At 42.3% G+C, this 22,140-nt stretch overlaps 2 protein-coding genes across 2 annotated transcripts; both read left to right on the forward strand.

Annotated features, from left to right (window-relative positions):
- Nucleotides 1–6,258: 6,258 nt before the first annotated feature.
- LOC122618904 (inactive serine protease 45) lies at nucleotides 6,259–7,204 on the forward strand. Its single transcript, XM_043795499.1, has 3 exons — nucleotides 6,259–6,543; nucleotides 6,604–6,649; nucleotides 6,706–7,204. Exons 1-3 carry the CDS (start codon nucleotides 6,354–6,356, stop codon nucleotides 7,202–7,204), a joined length of 735 nt encoding a protein of 244 aa, XP_043651434.1. The 5' UTR covers nucleotides 6,259–6,353.
- A 254-nt stretch (nucleotides 7,205–7,458) lies between these two features.
- LOC122618905 (serine protease 42) lies at nucleotides 7,459–8,365 on the forward strand. Its single transcript, XM_043795500.1, has 3 exons — nucleotides 7,459–7,636; nucleotides 7,708–7,753; nucleotides 7,807–8,365. Exons 1-3 carry the CDS (start codon nucleotides 7,459–7,461, stop codon nucleotides 8,363–8,365), a joined length of 783 nt encoding a protein of 260 aa, XP_043651435.1.
- Nucleotides 8,366–22,140: the final 13,775 nt, after the last annotated feature.

Consider the following 22,140-nt stretch of genomic DNA (forward strand, 5'->3'; position numbering starts at 1 on the left):
ATTATTACTTACGTTGTTTTCATAAGCTACAATTTTTAATATTGCGCCTTATTAGTTTACTACATTTAATTCAGAAACACATTCACATTGTGTACCTTGTTTAGTGAGTATAACAAATTAAAATGTATTTACATTGGCTGTTGTTTATTTTTTGGTGCATTAACATGTAAAATACCTTGCTCTTTGTTTAGTTCAGTTCATGTAAACATCAAACAAGTTTCGATTGAAATTTGCTTTGGAAGACAAGGCCATTGGCGCCATTCATCTAATTGGCAGAAACTAATATGTGGCCATGTACATATGCAGGCAGGCAGCAAAACCAGCAGCCAGAACAGCTAAGTATGTGGCGCCACCAAGTGTGAGAGTCCAATCCCAATCCCAGTCCCATAGCCAAGTCTGAGGTTTTGGGGGCTGCTTTGCGGCATTTTGTCGAGATTTGTTGAGAATTTATGCGCTACCTTAAAGAATTTATGAGTTGCAGTCGAGTGAATTATTTTATCATACGCATGCAGCAGCAACAAACACTGGGGGCATGTAAAGTCCTTGCCACAACAAGCTGCAGCGGAAACAGCAGCAGCACAAGCCTTCTCACTAAGGCCTGCTGCACAGTTTAAGCTACTAATTTCACATGCAAAAGTCTTCACTAAGCTGGCATTTTAATCTTGCCCGAGTGGTGGTCGTGCGTGTGTGTTTGTGTGTGCCTGCTTGTGTGTGCTTGTGTGTGTGTGTGTCCTGCTTCAGTGTGGATGTAGATGTGAAATGGGCGTGGCTATGGGCTTGTAAGTAATTAAGCACTGGCCCTGCTGAAATGCCTACACACTAAATAATAGCATCGGCCGTGGAACATACATATACCCTCCTCTTTTTAAAGGTTTTTTCGTTCATAGTGTTTAATTGTGCACTGAAATCTAATGGTAGATCGTTAAAAAACATACCAGTACCAATGATTTGTTAAGAGGCAATCGCTTCTGATTTTTGCTTATTTATGTTTTAAATTAATTTTGTACATACTCTTATATTAAAAAATGTAACAGCACTTGCAGTAACTTTTGGTGAAATCCTAAGACTCTTTATTTTCTTCTCGTGTAACCTGTTCGCAGAGATTTAACTTGTAGTCCGGCCATTGATATGCGTTCCCCGGGAGGAAGGCCTCGAACTGGGCTTAAGTTGCTCCAAGTCCTGTCAAATGTGCTCGTCCTTCGGGCGCTGTTGCTCCTTCCGATCCTTCTGCTCTCGATGCGGCTGCCGTTGCCGTTGTACTTAGGCCTAATGCCTTGCACTTGTTTGCAAATTGCATTGGGATAACAACGGGCAGCAGCAGCAGCAGCAACAGCAACTCTTTCATCCTCCTGCATCCTGCCGAATCCTCTGCTGTCGATTCTCTTGGCCCATTGTTTGTGCTGTGCCGTTGCCAGGTGTCCAGATTGCAGTTCGTGCTCGAGCCTGGGCTAATCAATTTGCATGCTGGCGCAAGCTGATTTACCTGCTGCTACCACCTGCTCGCTTTTCCGCCAGCAGCAGCATTTCCCTTCGCCGCCACTGGCTGGCTTTTCATTTAATTTCCAGCCGACGTCGCCGAGAATGCTGCTACTACTACTTCGCCTGCTGCACATTTGCATTTGCATTTCGGCGCCAAGTCACGTCAGTCGGAATTGCCTCTCGAAATGAAAAAAGTTTTTTAATTCTACACATGCTGCGATTAAGATGTCAAATGTCAATTGTTGCCACGAAAAAATATTTGCGAAAAACTATTGCAATTTCATAGCAAGGCACATGGAATAAGTTTTATTAATACTGGTTCCATGGGGTGTATATTGTTTCGACCATATAAAAGAGTTTGTGACTGGAAACTGATATCAAAGAGCTACTTTCTAAAAAATATCAATTATTAAAGACCCGTGCCATCAATTAGTACGGTGGTCCAGTACTTTGATCTATAAAAAGAGTTAAGATGGTATACCCGTGTCGTCAATTAGGAACCTGCCATGTGCCGACAATTTAAGCACGAATTAATTAAAATTCCAGCACATAAAATTGCTAAGTTTGCACCCCTCTCTTTTGGTTATAATTCAATGTACGTGTGTGTGTGTGTGTGTATCGGTTATGGCTACTTTGACGTATTTGCCGGGCATAATTAGCTTCATTACTCATTCATCTTTGCATTCATTCATTAGAAACCAATTGACAGTTTAATTAAGTTTTCGCTTTCCGTCCCTCGTTTGTCTTTGCCGTGGCCGACGCCGACGCCAAACTTTTGCTCAAAATAAAAAGTTTAAACAAAACGGCATTGGGTGTGTAATGGGAACGAAGGGTATGCAGGGATCCACACAAAGTGGTGGCCGGCAGTGCCTAATTGGCACCCAATTAGGCATAAATATTTGGCTGTGTCGGCAACAAAACAATTATTCCTGCCATACTTCATATTTCATACTTCATCGCCGAGCTGCGCTGCGCTTTTCACTCCTCACTTTTTCGGGGGGCCTTTCGAGACCGGACTGAAAGCTGCCTTTGACCTTCTCGACGGGGCTCTGGAGTCCTGATTAGGTTCCCTAATTGAGCATAGTTAAATGCATAAGCTGATTGTGGTGGAGAAATTAAAAGTTCGCCTCAAAAGGGCTTCCAAATAGGTAAAGTGTCGGCTTCCATCTAAACTTTGTTTTGGCCTGATGAAGTCTGTGCGTGGAACATTTAAAAAATGGTACGACCCACTTTATTTTCTATTTAATATTTTTGGAAATTGAGGAAGCCATCTAATTATTCGTATATATTTTCTTAAATTCTATTTTTGAAAACCCATTAACACACGATACTTGGCGCACATGAAACCTTTTAGTGGTAGTCATGCTTAACCGCATTTACCTGCATTGTGTGCCGGAAACTTTATAACATTCATTCGAAAATTATAATAAACGCCACTCATCTGCACTTTAAACTTGGATTCTGGGCACTTAGGGCTCGTTTCATGCCTCCCCTCCCCCCACCACCGCCGACTAACATTCAAAGTTGGCCGCATCAAGCCACATTGTTAGCGCTAACTACCAGGAAAGGCCTGCGGCGTTTTCTGTTCCAGGCTGTGTCCCGTTAATGAAATGTCGAATCCTGAGCAAGGACCTCGCTTCCCAACTCCACCAACTCCCGCCCCGATTCACATGTGTGTGTGTGTGGGCGCGGCTTGTTCGCGAAAGTTGATAAAAGCGCCGCGAGACAAATTGTGATGTGGGTGTACTTGTGCAGGTTGTTACCTGTAAGCAGGATGCCGTACATCAATCTGGTGCTGTTGCCGTTTCGGCTGCATGTTTATCGTGTTTGCGGCTCATTAAATGCGCCTCATTAGGCCCGGTCAGAGTTCACAGGCCAACCGGTTGCAGCGCCAAGAGGCTGAGCTCCCTGCTCATCCTTGGCATGAGGCAACCGCATTGGGTTCATGCAGCATGCATGTATGTGGAGCCAGCAAATTAATATGATTCTCGATGTCTTTCTGTTTGTACAGCACATATCGAAATCGAAATCCGAAAGTAGCAATCACGTCAAATATTATGCTCGAAATTAAACAAAAACAGAAGCGTAATCAGAATCTTGGCACACATCTGTCCAAAGGAAGTGTTTATTAGAGTGGTCCTTTTCCGTATATTTACATATAGTTAATTTCCGGTTTACATGCGCCTAAAAGCAGGCTATGAAAAATAGTAAATCGATGTGGCAAACTTTTAGAATTAAGCTTAGATTTTAATGGTTCATACGAGTATTTAAGCATGCACTTATCAATATTCCAAGTGAAATTTCCAAGTCCACCCCGAACGTCGGACAGAAATGATTCGATAACCGGGCAGAATCAGAATTCAGCTCCTAATTGAAATCGACTATGTTGATCATGGGTCTCTTCCCGTCTGCCGATGACAGATGTCGGATTGAGTCTGCTCCCATCCCTCGTCCCCTTTAATGAATGGATGCAATGCTTAGGCCTTTTTATGAGCCAAATCCCTGTGTCCGTGTGTTTGTCCGCCCATCTCTGTGTGTTTGTGGCTGACAAACAGCTTAAAACCTTGATGGACATTAGGCTAGCAGAGTGGGATGGTGGGATGTTTTACATTTCAACGTCTGTTGGTCGAAAAGCAAACCAAAACCCGAACCAAACGGACGGTGGGGAGTGCAAACAAATGCGCTTTGAGGCCTTTCACTCACTTTGGCTAGGTAGCAATTACTGTTTGTTTATGCATTTGTTATTGTTGCCGTTGCCGTTGCAGCCAAAGAAGTAGAATTGAAATTTGAAATTCATAATTCAATTGAAGTTGTGCTTGGCTGGCAGCATCAACAAAACCCGAGACCAACAAATGGAATTACACAAATACACAGAACCCAAAGCTGATATATTGTAGCTTTCTATTAAAATTTCACTTACAGTAGGTTTATATAAAAAATGAGTTTAAAGCTCTAACTTGAAAGCAGGCAAAACATTGGCGAGATATAAAATAGTTATAAGCGGAAGACTCGATAAATAAATAGGGACTTAAACTAAAAATTTGTTATGAGTTATTGAAAGATTTAGGTAAACCTTCGGTAGTTTCTCTCCGTGCACTGATGCAACAGCAGAAGGGGGCGTGGTCGCCAAAGGCGGACTGCGTGTATGTGTTATAATTGAATGCAGTTGCAATTGCAGCAGTATAGCATCCAAATGCATTGCCAACTGGAATTTTCTTTGATCGTTTTTGCCGGAGAAGGAACGAAAAATGTACGAATGGGTAGAAAAATGCCGGCTCCTTTATATACGTCCATTTGCTGACATTTTGTTTAAAATGCATAAATCATCAAATGCTGCAGTGTCATAAACGAAGCAATGCACAAATACACCGAGACAATAAATAGATATGCGCTCGCATACGAAAATCAAACACGGCATATTATTATTCTGTGAGTTCGGCAAAAAGCAACAGTAGCAATGGGCAAAGAAAAAAATTGGAAAATAGAGAAAAGAGTTCAGCTAGAACGAGGCGAAACTCGTACGCTCTTCCCCAGTTGCAATAAATCTGCTGGGGCAGTCATAAATATTGATTTCGAAATTGTCCCTTTGCATGATGCTTGCATGTGTGTGTGTGTCTGTGTGTGACTGTGTGTGTGTGTGACTGTGAGTGTGATGTAGCCACGCCCCCTGCGACCCACTTCACTTAGATTTGTCGCTCATATTAGCTGCAGAAATGAAAATCGTTTTCCAATCGTATTCTTGTCGTTTACCTTTTCCTCTTACCATCGCCGCCCCCACATTTCCCATTTTCCATTCCCATTTTCCCATTGCCCTGTGTTCCATTCAAGTGTAATTTGCAGTTGCTTTGCCTGTCGTTGTTATTCTTTTGCTGACAAACGCTATTTTTCCATACCCTATTCAACTGAAGGTCCTGCGTCCTAGAAACCAGCTTTTAAAATGAGGAAAAGCTAGTGTGCAGACTTTCAAGACCTTGCATCAAACAGTTTGCTTCCATAATACTATGTGAGTGATTTGTCAGCTCTCATGAGTAATTATTATGGTATTCTTATGTATGTATATTTTTGTATATTTGTATATTTTTTTAAACTTATTTTTTATTGACTCATGAAATATGTCTTATTTTTTTGGTTTTTTTTCAAGATATACTATATATTTTATATTTGCAGTTCAGAGCATTTGGCAGTCGAATTTAGCCTGAGTTGCCGACCTGCTCGAGTGTTGAACTCAATATTTTCAATATGATGGCAATCGGTTTTTGAGTTTGATGCTTTCGTCATTGACCGTCGATGGTTCCCATGGATTCATCTTAGGTCGCCCAACTTGAACCATTGTTGTTGCCTTTGGTTGTTTCTGCCACTGCCGTTTCGTAGAAAAGTTTCAAATTTATGATCCGTCACTGACTTTAGAATTATGGCCAATGCTTACTGGCAGGTGGTTTGCCAGAGAAACTGGCCGAAAGGGCAGGATATCGAAGGGCAGGACACGACACATATGCTGGACCCACACTGAAATTGAAATTAAAGTCATGATTCATTGCGCATCCGCTGACTTTAGAGTTCAGTTTTTGATTCTTGTATGTTTCACATGAAGAAAACAGTAAAACAGTAAATTCCAAGTAAGGGAATTGACCCCAGAAATTCACAATGTATAATATTCTTTTTTAATTCACTTTGAAATTGACTATAAAACACAAACTCAGCCTGCGACTTGAGGTCAGTTGTTTTGAGAATATTGACATTGAAAGATAAATGCCTTAGAAATTCACAATGACTAATTCACAGCTTATCAGCTGCGTTTTGTGAGAAGCGTGACTATAAAACACAAACTCAGCCTGACTTCAAATTAGTTTTTTTGCGAATATTGGCATTGAAAGATGAATGCCGCACGATGGATAGTGCTATGCACCATTTTGATGTTTGACCTGGGATCTCCACAGACTCTGGAGGACGATTGCGTAGCCATTGACCAGAATGATGGGAGTAGACGATCCAGAGATGCTCCTTGGCTGGCAGAAATTCTATCGAATTCCACAGTAATCTGCGCCGGAACGCTCATCAACAATCGTTAGTATGGCACACGATATGCTTTACCAGATACCAAATAATCAGGATGTTGTTTCTCAGGTTATGTTCTAACAGCGGCGAGCTGCTTTCAAAGGCAACAAGAACTGTAAGTTAATTTTAAAGATAACCCAGAATAAAATTATATCTTTCTTTTTTCCAAAGAACTGTTCGCTTGGGCAGTGGCTATTCTAATAATAGCTTCGAAAATTTCCGAGTATCGAAGGCCATCCTACAGCACCCAGATTATTATGGGAACCACACTGTATGCTTGCTTCGGTTGCAAACGGAAGTCAAATTCAAGACCCACATACGACCCATGTGTATCACAAAAAGTTTTGATTTCCAAACCCAAGGAGGGACTTTTGAAATATTCAGTGCAAAGCTCCTAGTAGGGTGTCAATTCTCTCAGTTTTACGGTAGATCTTGTGACGAAAATAAAAGAAAGAAATATTTACAGTCCAAGCTCGTTGGGAGTCCTTGGACTGATGTGATCGCAAACGGTCCTTTAAAGGGCATGGTTCGATATGGAATCCTTATGTATCGTAACACAGCAACTTTTTATGACGTTTATATAAGTGTTATGGCCCATATTAACTGGATAGCTAAAGTCGCGTTAGACATTCATATAAGTACTCCGAATACGACGGAAATAGTAAATTAAATATTGAATGGAAATGGGAAAATTTCTTATTTTAGTGGTGCTAAGCGTGACAAGGCGGGAAAATACGTAAAAATTCTCTATAAATAATGACACAGTCCTATTTATTTACAATTGGTTAGAGGTTTAATCTGTGAGTTAAGAAATTCTTCTGTTCACTGATAAGAATAAAAATAATAGCGCAGACGGTAGCTTCAGCTCAATGCAAGATTGCTTTTTATTGTACATATTTTCAAAACGCCTCTTAGTTCGAAACAATGAGTGCGGCACTCCAGTACGCGATATTTTCTCTGCTGCTGTTTCACCAGGGATCAGCTTTAAATTTAGAGCAAAATTGCGGGAAATGTTCTGTATTTACTCCCACTCCATGGCTGGTCAAAATTCGAACTGATCTGAGTTCGAATATCACATGCGCTGGAACGCTTATCAACGAACGTAGGTTTTAATCTAATAAATCTAATAGAATCTAATAAATTTTTTTTTTAATAATGTTGCTGATTGTTAAGGCTTTGTCTTGACCGCTGCGAGTTGCATAGATGGCGCATCTGAAATGTATGTGATAATAGAACATAAAAGATATTTTATTCACCAAGTTTTCTTCACAGCATCGTACGCTTGGGAGAGATCGACGGAACTTCTAACAAAAGCAGTAAATTGCACTATGAAGAAATCGGTGTTAAGGTGGCGATTATACATAGGTTATATTCCTCAAAGAGCTATCAGCATAATATAGCCCTGCTGCGATTGAAAACAAGTGTTGTGTACAAAATGAATATACAACCGATATGCATTGATGTGAACGCGGAGAAAGTACCAAGAGCTCCTACCTTTCTGATCGAAATTAAAAAACCTGTAGTGCACAAAAAGCCTGAAGAGGGGTGGTTCAAAAAATCCACAAAATGGTTTGTGTCCCTGTTTAAAGGGAAAGATCCAGATACAGAACGCGAGGTCAATTTGGAACCCGAGGCTTCGGCAATTGGGTGGCCACTCACCAAACAAATCGACAATTCAGCAATATATTATCAATCTGGCATTCTGAGCCATCATAATTGTGGATCGAGGAAGGACGTCTATACCGATGTAATGGCCTACGCCGATTGGATAGTACCGATCGCACTTGATGTGAAAATAATCATGGCCCCAAATACAGATCTTGATAATTGAATTTAAATACATTTAAATATAGTCCGTTTTTTCCTCTGTGCAATGTGAGTTTCATACTGTTGCTGTTGGCCGCTGAATCTCTACTTTTGATGGTAGGATTGTATTTAATTGGCTAATCCCGATCCTATATTGGACTGTGGTGCGTCCAGGAAATTCCCATCTGGTCAGGTCCTTTTTCCTTTTATTGCTCTGCCCTGGCATCGAAGTTGTGGGTTAGCTTGTGTGTAGTGGACAATGTTGGGCTATAAAATCACCATCATACTCATCTCTGAGTGCTGACAGTTTCTGCATTCCCCTGGGAATGGTTGCTTGGACTTGGACTGTTACTAAAGCTTATGAGTTATCAGTCCATCCCCTCATTTGTTTCCTTAGGCTGTAGATGCCTTTCATTTATGTGATTTACCATGGAAAATGAAGTTGGTTCAACTTTAAGTAAGATTAGTGTTGAATAGCAGCATTAGCATTATTTATATTAATTAGAACTATTGATAACTATTTTGAACTTTTAATATATATATTTTATCTAACATAATCAAAGCTAAATTCATTTAGTACGCCGAAAGCTATTTACCTAATTTCCGCTATGAACGCAGGCTATTAAGAAATTTGATTGCAAATCGATAGATTTTAATCAATGTTGATTAAATTTCCACTCTTTCGTTGACCGCAGATGATTCTAAAAGTGTTAAAACGCTGCCGCTGAAAACTCAATTTATTTTATCACACATCCCCACATAACATACTATAGTCTCTTTCCAAATTCGAAAAATTGTTGCTCCGCACACGGGCATGGACATTTTATCCAATTACACATAGCCCTTTGACTTTGAAATAAAAAATATCGTTATGGAATTGGGGCAAATAAGCTGAACATGAGTCACACAAATGGCCAGGAGGTCCTAAATCTGCATCCCCCATTTGGGGACCTTTGCGCCCTCGTGTGTGTCACATTGTTGTTTTTTTCTCGTTTAATATTGGCACAAAATCAAATTATCTGCTATTTGTCAATAAATAACTACGGACAAAGGCGAAACTTTATTAAAATTCACCACAAAACGTTGCAGTTTCCGGTTTCAATTACGTCATAAATTTTCGGCCCTCCACAGCCGCACTTGGGGGCGTTAGGAGGAGGAGGGCGAGGGCGTGGGCGTGGTCGTGTCGGTCATTCGATGACATAGAGCCCATATTGAAATTTAAAGCCCCGCTGGCAACCTATCGCAATTTACAACCCGTGTCCTTCCCGATTCGACTCACTCATCCTTCCTCCGGTGGCCCAGTCCACTGTCCAAGCTCCACAAAGCACGAAATATGAGCCAATATAAAAGCAATAAAGCACGACATGCAAATAGAGCAATATGAAATCTGCCTAAAACGAAAGTAAGCCTTTGGAATCCGAATACCAGTGAAACCAGCCCACTACACAGAAACAAATGTTTTAAAAAACTTCCAAAGTACTTTACATCACTTGTGCTAATATACTCACCTGTCTCCTTAATTAGGACATTTAATTGTATCTTTAAGAAGCAAGTGCAGAACAAATAGAAGCCAACACTCCAGGCCAGCTTGTCTGGCTTTATGAATTATTGTAATTATAAATTTCATTTCATTGGCCAAGTAACTGGCACAGATCAAACGACGACAGCGTGCGGCCATAAACATTAATAACCAATATGCCAGCAGGCAGAGGGCAGGACTCGCAGGAAGCGCAGGACCCGCAGGATACGGAGTACCAGGTAAAGACAGGCGTGTGAAGCGCATAAACAAGCCGCACAGGATTGCAGCGAAGAAAGGCCAGATCCTAGCAGTTTTCCCTGGGCGAGCCAAAGCCACTTTCGCAATTTATGGCAGCGGGGTAAAAGGAGAAAGAATCGCGAGCAAAAGCGCGGCAGAGTAGAGAAAAGCAAAGTTTGTTACTTTGGCACGGCTTTCACCGATGATGCATTGATGCGGATTTAAAGTTTAAAAGGTTTCGCGGCCGTGGAAGGGAGAGAGAGAGAGTGAGATTCCTGACAGCCATTTGGCGTTTTGGCGCATAATAAATTCGAGCGGTAGACACACGGTTTAATTTATCATCAAAGGCTGCGAACGGCTGACTGGCAATCAGGGCCTAGCGAAAGGCGACTGGTGAATGGAATTTATTAGACTAACTTACGGACAAACCAGGCCAACAAGGCCAACCAATGCCGAGTTGATGGCTTCGTGGCTGCCAAGGTGTCTGTGCATAGTTTATTCCAAATTGGTTGCTTCTGCCAGCGATCCGCCAGCAGATTGATTGGACTGATGAATGAATGCTCATAAGAAGCGGTCGGCGGTCGGCGGTCGGTGGTCGGTCCATTGTGCCTGCAATCCAGTTTAAAAATTCCATTATATGGTTTGCTGTTTTTGCAGCACTATTTGCCTTCAATTGGTTATTTATTGGCATTCATATTGAAATGTTTTAACAATGGGTGGGGCATCAAATGGGGGCGCAACGATGATTTTCACTCCGAATTTTTGTTGCGTTTCAATTGTTGTAAGCCGTGTTCGAAAATAGGAATAAAAAATCATTTAAAAATCATAAACGACTTTGATGTTCGGCGTGAGCTGTAACTAAAACAATGCTAATAATCTCCGATGACGGTGAATGACAAACCAATTTCTTGGCAATAAAATGCCTGAAGTAGGTGGGATTCATAATTTCCAGCTTGAGATGAGCACATGGGGATACTTGGCGAAGGGACATGACTCGGCTGTATCCTCAGATATGGGATAGTAATAAAAGGGCACGCCTGGATGGCCAGAGACGACGGCATCCTCAAATCAGGCAGAAAAATGCTGCCGTGTCTGACTAGCTGCTGATACTGGATAGGATAGGATAGGACAGGATAGAATTGGATGGGATGGCAAGGACTAGGATGGGCTAGGATGGGATGGGATAGTCAGTGTGTCTATCTGTGTTCCACATTTCATTACGCCGAACATGACGATGCTGGAAGCACGTAACAAGTTTAAATTGCGCTCGTTGACTGTTGACTGCCGTGCGGAAGATGGCGATATCGATGCCCAATATCCCCATATCCCCATAGCCCCATGGCCATATCCACAGCTATTCCTGATTCTGATTTCGATTCCAACGCCGCTGCCGGCCAAGTCATGGCCAACAGCCGCAATTGAACCAGAAAAGTGTATTTATATGTAACGGAAATGATGCTGCACTTATGTCCTGCCGCACGGAGCAGAGTGGAGCGAATCTAGTCGGCCATCCACTGATTTGCCTTGCTAATAGATGATTATGATACCATACTGTATATGGATATGGATACATAGAACATACAGAACAGAGCCCACTCCAAACTGGCATCTTCCACGGGCAATTGGCTGGGCGATAAGCGCGGCATTATGCATAATTGTGAGTGGAAAATCTGAAAATGGCTGGAGCAGCAATGATATGAAGTAAATAAAGTTGCGAGTGTGTGGGCACTGAAAAAAAATTATCAAAAGGAACCAGAACTTCATTAGATGGTAATGAAGCAAAACTAACTTTAGGATGCTAAATATATAGGTTGTATATTTTGTGTCCAAGACTTTAGTTCCTTGGATAATTCTTATAATCCAATGCTACTTCAGTTGATTTCTTTGCGTGGAATCACCGCCATTGCTATGACATTACTTTTTATGTAGTTAAAGCTGAATTGATGTGAGTGTGTGCCTGTTGTGATTTTGTTTCTACTTGGTGTACCTAATTTAATAGCCACCTCCTCTCCACCTGCTACCCGAGATTTGGAAGCCTGTTCACCTGGCAATGGAATAATGGCAGACTTATCGCTCTTGCCAACTCTGTTGATTTTTATGGCATCTTGGTTTTCGTTTTGGTTTTGGTTTGGGCTTCGGGTTTGAGTTCGGGTTCGTGGGAATGCGTAAATGAAATTATTATCTGAGGGATTTTTGGCAAGCTGAATAAATAAATTTTATGTCTGCGGCTGTGTGTATTTTTATGGCTTGCCAGTCGGTCGGTTGGGGCGGCGAACTCTTGCAGTAAGTGTTGCCTGTTTGCTCAGCATTTGCATTTATTGTAATGGCCCAAAAGTTTGTCTATTTCAAAGTCATGCACGCTGTCAAGCATTAAGCGTTTCACACACCTACAACAAATAGAATGCAGGGCGAAGGACGAAGGACGGTGAACGAAGGGCGCAGGACGTAGGACAGGTATGCATGCTAATGTTGCGTATACGTTATATTTTCAGCTGCTGCAAAACGCGACTCGCTGCTCTCTCAAATATTTGTGCAGAGCCAAAAACGGGCACACAAATGTGTAACCAACACGCTATTTGCTTGAGGCAAACTCACAGATACAAATGTTCATACGTATGTACATATGTATGTATGTAGCTATGTATATGCGGATCCCAGATGCGACACAGTGCAAATAAAAATCTTGGGCAAAAAGGTGAAACGTGTATTAAATAATTCCTTTGTCGAGCACATTTTAATCGTGCAGCAGTAGCGGCAAACAAAGGCTCCACTGGACGCCAGCCCAAATGTCCAGCGGGCACAACAAACATGGCCCTTGGTCTACAGCCCCCCATACCCCGTCCCCCGCACCCGCCACTTAAGCACCCTTAACCCTTTCTGCACCCCAACAAAAAAGTGCAAACTTTGTAAAAATTCAGAACCAGAAATTTGTTGTGTCCACGTACACGAGCTTTTCGGTCTGTGGTCGCGCATGCCAACTAAGTGGACTTCAGATCGCTGCACTGACAAAAAATCTATACAAAAGGATGCTTAGTCTCAGATAGCACATAAGGCAGCAAGATCTTAGGACATTCAAATTATTTGCATCATTTTATTGTCTGGTGCAACATGTTAGAATTCATTGTGAAACAATTATCTCAGGTAAATTGCTATTACCTTTTTTGTAGAACTTATAAATGTTTGTGCGAGTGCATGGCTTATATTGATTGAAGAATACTATTTTTCTCAGTGTGAGTGCTGGAGCAGGCTAAACCTAGCGAATGGATGACAGCGGTGCAACGGTTTGACAGGCGTGTGAAGACAAATTTCTGGGAATTTTCGCTGGGGCGACGAATTCAAAGCAACGAAAAATGAAAATATAACACTCGTTCTCTCACTCTGGCACACGTGTGTACAAATGTTGTGAAAACAAATAAAGGCGAAAAATGTACCCCCTTTTGTATCTGTGTGTTTTATAACTTCAACGTGTGTCATGTGTGTGAGTGTGTGTGTGTGCAGATGAGTGTGTTTGTGTTTTTGAGAGGGACCATTGCGGTTTTGCAGGCATCAGCATCAGAAATAGGAGCAGAAAAAGCCGAAACTGAAACTGAAACTGTGGCAACGGCAACGGCAATGACAAAGCCATGCCATCTTTTTATTTATTTATTGTTTTTGTCTGTGCTGCTGCATTGGTGTTATTAGTGGCGTTTTCCTACTACATAGTGTAATAAAGTACAAGCGCCACACACGAAATACCAAAACTGTAGCGTCAGCTGGCATCATTCGGCATTATATTTCTATATTTTACGAGTGCGAGCTGCGCTGCTAAGCCAAAAATGCGATTCAATTTTTGATTGGTATTATGACGTTTTTTTTTGTCATTTATAGGTTTATTTTGGATAGTGCTTCGAAAGGCTCAAGTGAGTTTTCACAACTTTAAAGTTAAAAATAGCAGACTAGAAGAAATTGCTTAGAAAACAATTTAAATACTTAATGTTCAATTACCCACTTTCTCATACGTTTAATGGTCTAATTTACAATTTGGAAATAATTCAAATTAAATGAAGTTTATTTTAGGCGCATTTAGTGTATGCAAATGAAACTTTTGTAAATGCCAAATGAAAATTGCGAAATGAAAATTGAAAACGAACAATGCCGGGATGCCTTGGCTTGCATTATATTTGATCAAATTTATTGATATAATTATCCCAGCAATTTGTGGCATGAATTTCTGATGTCCCATAGGTAAATAGCATTATTTTCTTGTCGTTCGAAGCAAAAACTCTTCTTTAATCGACTGTTCGTTATCGTACTTTGCAATTGGTTTAAATAAAACTGCAAATTAAATAAAAACTATGTAAATTACAGCAATAAATTGCATTCGTTCGATAGCTGGCCCATAAAGCGAAATCAGATAATGGCAATTATCCATCTGGCAGTTAGTTGGGTCGACAAAGGGCTATGCAAAAACTTTTAAGCCGGGCCAACTCGTAATCAGTTTTATGCAAATGGAAAGATAATAATTACATCCCACATGACACTTTTGTCTTGTCTGTGTGTGTGCGGCTTCGGTTTCCAAGCAATTAATTTACAATTTTCGGTTAACTGGCTGCCAAGAATAACAAAACAATTAATACAATCAAACAAACTTTCCCAAAGAAATTAAAGGCAAGTGCCGCAAAACCAAATAAACTCCTTCGCAGTAATATCCCATTCCCACCTCAGTCTCAGTACTTTTTGGGTTCGTGTGGCAGTTGCTAAATGGAAAACAACAAAGGTACAGCCACAAAAGTGACATCAGACGCACACTGTGAAAAAATAAGGAGTTTTATTTACACTTTACAGCTAGTCAACTGTGTATCATATCTTAACATCCTAATTTAGATTGTTAAATTTGAACATATGGGGAATATTTGTTTTCTGAATATATATTGATTTTTCGCTGTGTACAATGTGCGCACTGAGCATTGACCAGTTTGGTTGGCTTCTCATTACGGATTCAGTCTGGTTTCTGGGGAGGCGTAAATCAAGCTGGTCCCATTCCCTTCCTTCCCAAACCGAAACAACATAATTTTATGTGAACTTAAATGCTTTTAGCTCCAGTGGCGACTAACTTAAGAATCGAACTGAAGAAATTTCTCGGCTTTTCAAGCTGCTGCTCGCAAAAGGCTGTTGCATATTTTATGCAACTCAACCGGTGAGTTGTCGGTCTGGTTTGACTTGAATAATTTGGCAAAGCGAATGAATTTTCCTTTCTGGTTTTTTGGCATGCCTCTTTTTGTTTATGTTTGACCGAGGTCAATTGCTGGCAAAGTTTAGCATGCATGCCGAAGAGACCGTAAATATTTTAAAGCCAGATGCCAAACTGTTGCATACTTATGGGAGTCGCTGGCCAGAGAGACGGACAGAGACGGCTGAAAGGCATTTCCATTATTAATGTCATTGAGGAGGCTCTGCGCAAGGAACTCATCTCTCAACTGCTGCGTTGTGGAATTTTAATAAATCATTTCTCGTGAAATGCGTATCCAAAATGAAACGGAACGAAATCAAATGAAACGAATGAATGAATGCCTTCCTTCTACAGCTGTATACAGTGGGAATGTTGTCTGCCAGGAGGTTTTGGGGGGGAAAAGCCTCCAGTCCCGAATACAAAGCAAATTAGGATCGCTTAGCTGGGCCCACCAAGGAGGGGATTTATTTCAGTGGAAATATTTAAAAATGTCTGGGGGTATTCGCCTGGTGCGTTGTAAATCAAAATGCCAGAGCATTGGCAAAATATTAAAGTACAGCGAGGGGGAAGGCATCAAATATGTAAATTGCTCTTGGACTGCTTCGCTTTTTGGTGCGCCGTTTATGCGAAGCCTTTTTGGAGAAAACGAACCATTCTTTTAAATTTAATAAATATTAAAGTTGCTATTTATTCTGGTAATGAAAATATAACTTTCCAGCGTGCGTAGTACGCAGCTTATCGTGTCTATTATAATTCGATGGATATGGGCATAAACGTATTTCCATAAATTTATTTGGAGTATTAGGAAGCCGTTTCGTGCATTTTATTGGGCCAATGAAGCCGCTTTTCGCTAGACTATCAAAGAGTATAAATCAGCCAAATCACGATGCAACAAATGTTCCACAGACTCATGGAGTCTGAAAAAAAGTCTCCCACTTTAGTTACTTTTTTGCGCATGTAAATGTTGATATGTGATGTGCTCGTCATGTGTGTGTGTGTATTTTTTTAAGGACCTGCATTGGGGACACTCTTGTCAGGCTCTCGACTGTAGCATTCATTTGTCAGATGAGCTAACATTTATTGAAAATATATATTTTTTCGCACAGTCAGCGGAATTTCCTTTGAAATGCGAAATCCGTTGAGATTGACGATGATAGGGTTGTTAATAGAGCAGATATCCCATTATAGTGAGATGACTTAATGGTTGGAAAAGGGACAGCTCTCAAAGCCGAAAACTCTTTCGCGCATTGTTTAATTTACAATTTGCGCATTAACTTTGTCACATAATTCTAATTAACGCTTTTAATTACTTTATGAGGCACTTTGCGCCGCACCCTAAAAAATATGGCTGGCTCAAATTGCCCGGGCAACAACGGCTTAAATGTCATCGCTGCTCCACCTCAACCTCCTGCTCCTCCAGCTTCAGCTCCAGTACCAGCTCCAGCTCCATCTCCTGGCCACCTGGCCAAATAGCCAGGCATCCGCCGAGTGCCTCGTTAGGGGCCAGCATTTTCACGCTGATGCTGGCAACTGAGGCCGTGGCCAAAGCTGAAGCCGGGGCCTGGACAAAGTCATTAAATGCGACGCAAATTAGATTTATTGTACGCCACTGCACTTGCCAGGTGACTGCCGAGGTACACCTGGAGAAACGGGCTAGCGATATAAGCAACTATCTGAAATTCAATCTAGTGCATGGCTGCATACTTAAGCAAACGATAAGAAACTTATTTGAAATATCTTTAAAGGTATTTTTACCAAACTTAAAGAATACGTATGCTAATATTCAACTTAACCTATTATTATTATTAACTTGACCTATTTATTGTCGCTTGATTGTAGTTTTCTCCATGCTTTGTATAATTATGGTTGGTAAATAATTCAAGTGTAGCTGTGGGTGGTTCAGGCGGTGGTATTCTGAGGTCCAATGCCGCGGTGCCGCTGCGGTTACCGCGTTGACCTGCCCAGCGAACGTGGTCCGCGGCCAGCCGCCCCATTCCGCCCGCCCACTTTTTGCTTAACAATAAATTTACATTAGCAGAATGTTACATATTTGCAGTGCTCGGAGCGGAGCGCATTTTAAAAGCCGCCTCGGACAGCCTGCCAACATCCAACTGCCAACACCGCAGAAACATGCACGCACCACTAACTGAGCCGTGTCCTTTCGCCGTGGATGTGTGTACGTATGTGTGTGTGCGTGTGTGTGTGCATGTGTGTTTGTGGTGAGTGCACTCACCGTTAACTTGCGAAATGATATGCAAATAGGGATAAATTCGTCACCCGTTGTACGTCCTGCGCCCCGCCTGCCAGCAAATCAACTAAGCTTAATGTCAGTGGACTGCAATTCTACTTTTTTGCCACTCCAAGTAGGAAAATATTTCTGGCATGCAAGTTAGTGCCTTCCTGCATTTCTCGAAAGCCATAAACTTGAGTTCGATCTTGAGTCAATTTCAAAATAAAAGAATATTTCTCTACCTCGCCTATATCATATAATTGTTTAAACTTAGTACTAATATATGCAAAAGATTTCATAAGTATTTAGCTTAATTTTCTAATGAAGCCATAACGAAAATTTAACTCATTTCATATATACTCCTTATTCATATAATAAATATATCTTTATATATACTCAAAAGATTTCAACTTAATTTTCTGGTGAAAACATTTAGCAAATTAAATTCAGTTCATACGAGTATATAGTATGCTCCTTTGTACTGACTGCCACATGTCTGCGCATTGGGACTGAGAACCCGGTCAGGAAATCGTATCTCATAACTCACGTCATTTAATTTAGCAAATATCACGACCCCAACAAAAGCCATTGAATGCAACTGCTGCTGCTGCTGCTTCTTTGGCTTTGGCTTTCGGGAATCCAAGAGTCGGCGTAATGAAACAAGAAGCAGCAAGAAACTGGCCGAGATAAAGGATAAAAAGGAGGACGGGCGACGAGCGAGGAGCGACGTGCAAAGCGAGACAAATGGTTGGATTTCGCCTAGATCTCCGGGTGCCTTGCAGTCGCAGTCGCAGTGGCAGTCGTCCTCTTTGGTCCTTTTTTTGTTTCGGTGGGCAGGTGGCAGGTGTCAGGCGCATGAGTCTAGGCAATGCTGAAGTTTTCGCATAAACAAAGGCAAATATTGCGCACTTGTGCAATTTATATTGCAAAACAATTGTCATTAGAAAATGCCGCACGAACAAAAACGCCGCAGACAAAAGCGCCGTCGACGGTCGACCCACCAAGGACCAAACACTGTGCACTGAGCACTGAGAACTGTGCAGGATCCAAGGACCAAAGGCATGGACTCGCCGAGGTAGCAACTGCAACTGTCACATGTGAAAGCGGGCTGTGCTGCTGCAAAGCAAACGGCAGCAGCATTTTATGGCGCAGCTTAAGTGCTTCAAAAATTCCACGTAATGCACTCAAAGCAACGTCTGCCGACCCTCAGAGAGAACCAGGCCCCCAGATCTGTCCCCATTCCGAGTCCCTCGCGTCCTGGCCCCAATACTACAGATGGCAAATAAGAAAACGTGCGAGGAGCAGCGCAAATTAAAGCCATTGCCACTTGGATTCCCCCATGCACTGAGCCAAAGAAGGCGGTACTTTGGGCTGTCCTCCTCACAATCATTTAATTAGCTGGAAGTAAATGTGCTCAGTTATATATAGATTCTAATGGGCTATGCAACAGTTAAGTTTGGTTCAAAGCCATTAATAGTTTTCAAAGCCAAATAGAGTAATTTAATACATATTTCCAAATCTATCTAATATCATTAATATTTAATATCACTACACTTTTACTTTTCATAGAATGGTCTTCATTTGATATCATTTTATCTATGAACAAATGCCATACATTTGGACTGAGCATACAACTCTTGTCTAATTACACTTCATTTATGCTGAATCCCGCGGAATTAAAAGCTCCATTTCTCGCCGTGAAGTGATTCCTTACCTGCTGACAGAGCAACGTGTTCCAGGTCTTCCCTTGCCTTTGCCTGTGCCTTTGCCAGTGCCTTCAGTTGACTCCACTCAACTCCACTGCACTCCACTCCACTCCACTCCATTTTAGGCCACCGCCCGTGTGTCATCCGTCCGCTGCTCCTTTTTCATCGCTCAGCGAGTGCTGTGCGGCATTTTCTTCATTTAGGTTTTTGTCTGTGCGATTTTCACACACTTTTTGTTCATTAGTGGATAATGAACAATTGCAGCATTATGACAGCGCCAGCAGAAGCAGAAGCAGAGGCTGTGGCAGAAGTAGAAGCAAAAGCAAAAGCAGAGGCTGCTTCCGCGGCAGTGCAATGCAGTTGAGTTGAATTCTCTTCTTGTCGGTGGCCGGAGCATTAGCAGCCTGCATCTGGCCAGTTTTTCACCTCTCGCCATCCGGATGCAAGCATTTTTATTAAAATTCCATGTCAGAACCATTAATTTTCCCGCACTGTGCAGTCGCTCCAGCTCCATTCGCCTCCTCGTCCTGGTTTTTATGCACCGACTGGTTTTGTTCTTTTTATTCGGGTTTTAGATGTTTTGCCGGTTGTTGGGTTAAGTTTTTCGTCGGTCGCTTTTATTGCAGTTTTAAGCAGGCTGTGCGCTTGTTCTTTAATAAAGTCTGTGGAAAGGAATTAATAGCTTTTCGAGTCGAATCCTTCATGTTTTTTTTTTATGGCGAAAGGCGATGGCAATGTGTTGGACTGGGTACTGGGTACTGAGGACTGTGGACTGGACATTTCTCGTCGCAGCGGGAGTGCGTTCAATATGCAAATGATCCGGCTCGGATGGCCCGTATCTGGGGGCACAATCAAAGTTTTGTTTGGCACATTAAACCACAGCTGGCAATTAATTTGGCTTAGTTTAGTTTAGTGCACTTCCGTTGCGCACAGCGGCCATTTTGTCGCACCGCCGGATGGACATCAGCCATTCGCCATTCGCCAGCAGATGCAGCGGCATTTGCCACGCCGGCGAATTCATGACCGCTCAAAAGCAGCTTTAGTTTTTATTACCATTAAAAGTGGGCGGTGCCCCTGCCTCCCGCTGCTGCCACCAAAAAACAGAACAGAATGTCGCTCATAACTCAAAGGCATAAACACACAGAAACGGCACATTCGGGGGGTGTGAATGCACTCGGAAAAAATTAAGCCTGTTATATTATCAGAATCTCATTAGAAACTTAATATTAAACCTCTTCTATTTCGGTTTATTGATCACCTACAGCTTCAGTGTTATTATGCAAATATAGCGAGTGTATACGATCCATTTTGCCAGTGTAGCTTTGAGCCCCCAACTGGGTCTTTCGGGGCATCATGTATTTAACAATTTTGGCAATGCTCTTTGCTGGCATCACCTGAAATTCAGCCCTCGGCCAGTGTCCTCGAGCACCACTGCCCCTCCACTGGCGCATCCGTGACCCTATTGTCCACTCGCCGGTTCAACGGCGGCTTTGAAAGCCAAAACTGAAATCAACTAACAACATTAACATGGCAAAGCAATTTCCACGCATCCAGCGAGGCTGCAAAGGAAAAGGAGGAGGATCTGCCCCTGGACCTGGGGACCAGGACCTGGTTTTTGGGCCACACACAAAAGCAGACAATAAGCGAGCTCTCTACCAATTCTGATGACTGCAACGCAACGGTGGATGGGAGTCCGCGGTGGTGCTGGTGGTGCTGGTGGTTATTGCATATGCACACACCATATACCGCGCACCACACCTTTTGCCGCTCGCAGGACAACATGGGTTAAATAGGCGAGAGCCCCGCCTGCAGGGCACAGAGAGTGTGCCAAAAAGGATGGGCATAGTTGCCAGGGGCATCCTGGAGTTGGAGTTGGAGCTGCATTTAGGTACTCAAGCGCCGTTGTCATAGTCATTTGCCATGCGAACGGGTTGGCCGGGGTTGGTGTAGCGATGGTTTTAGGTGTGTTAGCCGGGCTACGGATCGGCCCTTTTGGCTTTCTATCCAACAGCGTCACATATGCTCCTAACGATAATAGTTTTCTGCGTAATTTGTTCGCAATTTTAGAGGAAGCTCCGTCGGATATCGCGCTAAAAACTTAGGCCACGCATCGCATCCAAACCCGGCTTTTTGGAATGGCAGTTCGAGCTGGAGTGGGAGTGTGCCGACGTTGCGTATAATTTAGTAGCCCGGCGGAGGACCCACTGGGTGGGATATTGCACAGATAAATAGAAAGTGCACTGCGAACTACAAGCTAAAAAGGTATATTTAAGTTAAATGTAATGATAACTTTACAACGCCGGAACAATAGTTTGCATAGCTAAATCATACTAAATATAATTAGTTTATAGTAAAATTCCTAAAAGTAATTACCCAATCTTCAGGTGTACAGATAAGTAGAGCGCTGCAGACCTTTACTTGCCGACACTTTGCGCTGTGACTCGTTAAAATTCATTTCAATTTGGCCCTGCTGCTGCGCAACGCCTTCGGTCCGCGGCCACCAATGGGTTAAGATAGTGGAAATGGCAGGACTTTGTCTCTATCTCCGCACGTGTCACCGATGCCGCCGCCGTGGCCGTGGTCGCATCCTGCGTAGCTTTATAAACAATTTTGAATTTTGCGGTTGTGCGAAAATTAATGGATGCCTCGCTCTTGTGCGGTTTTTGGCCGCGCTTCCAGACACGCCCCCTTTTGGCGCTCCACCGCCCTCCGGCGAATTTTAGCATTTTGTCATTAGCGTTTGCTTTCCGAAAACGAGATTGTTGTTTGTCGTTGCGGCGGCGGTGCAATGTTGGTGGTGCGATTTTGCAGCTTAATGGCGGGTGAACTTTGCACTGCAAAAGCAGTTGTGCTAGATTCTGATCAAACTCAAAGTATATTTAATGCATTTGATACCATT

Source organism: Drosophila teissieri, chromosome 3R (assembly GCF_016746235.2).
Source record: "Drosophila teissieri strain GT53w chromosome 3R, Prin_Dtei_1.1, whole genome shotgun sequence".
Lineage (NCBI taxonomy): Eukaryota > Metazoa > Arthropoda > Insecta > Diptera > Drosophilidae > Drosophila > Drosophila teissieri.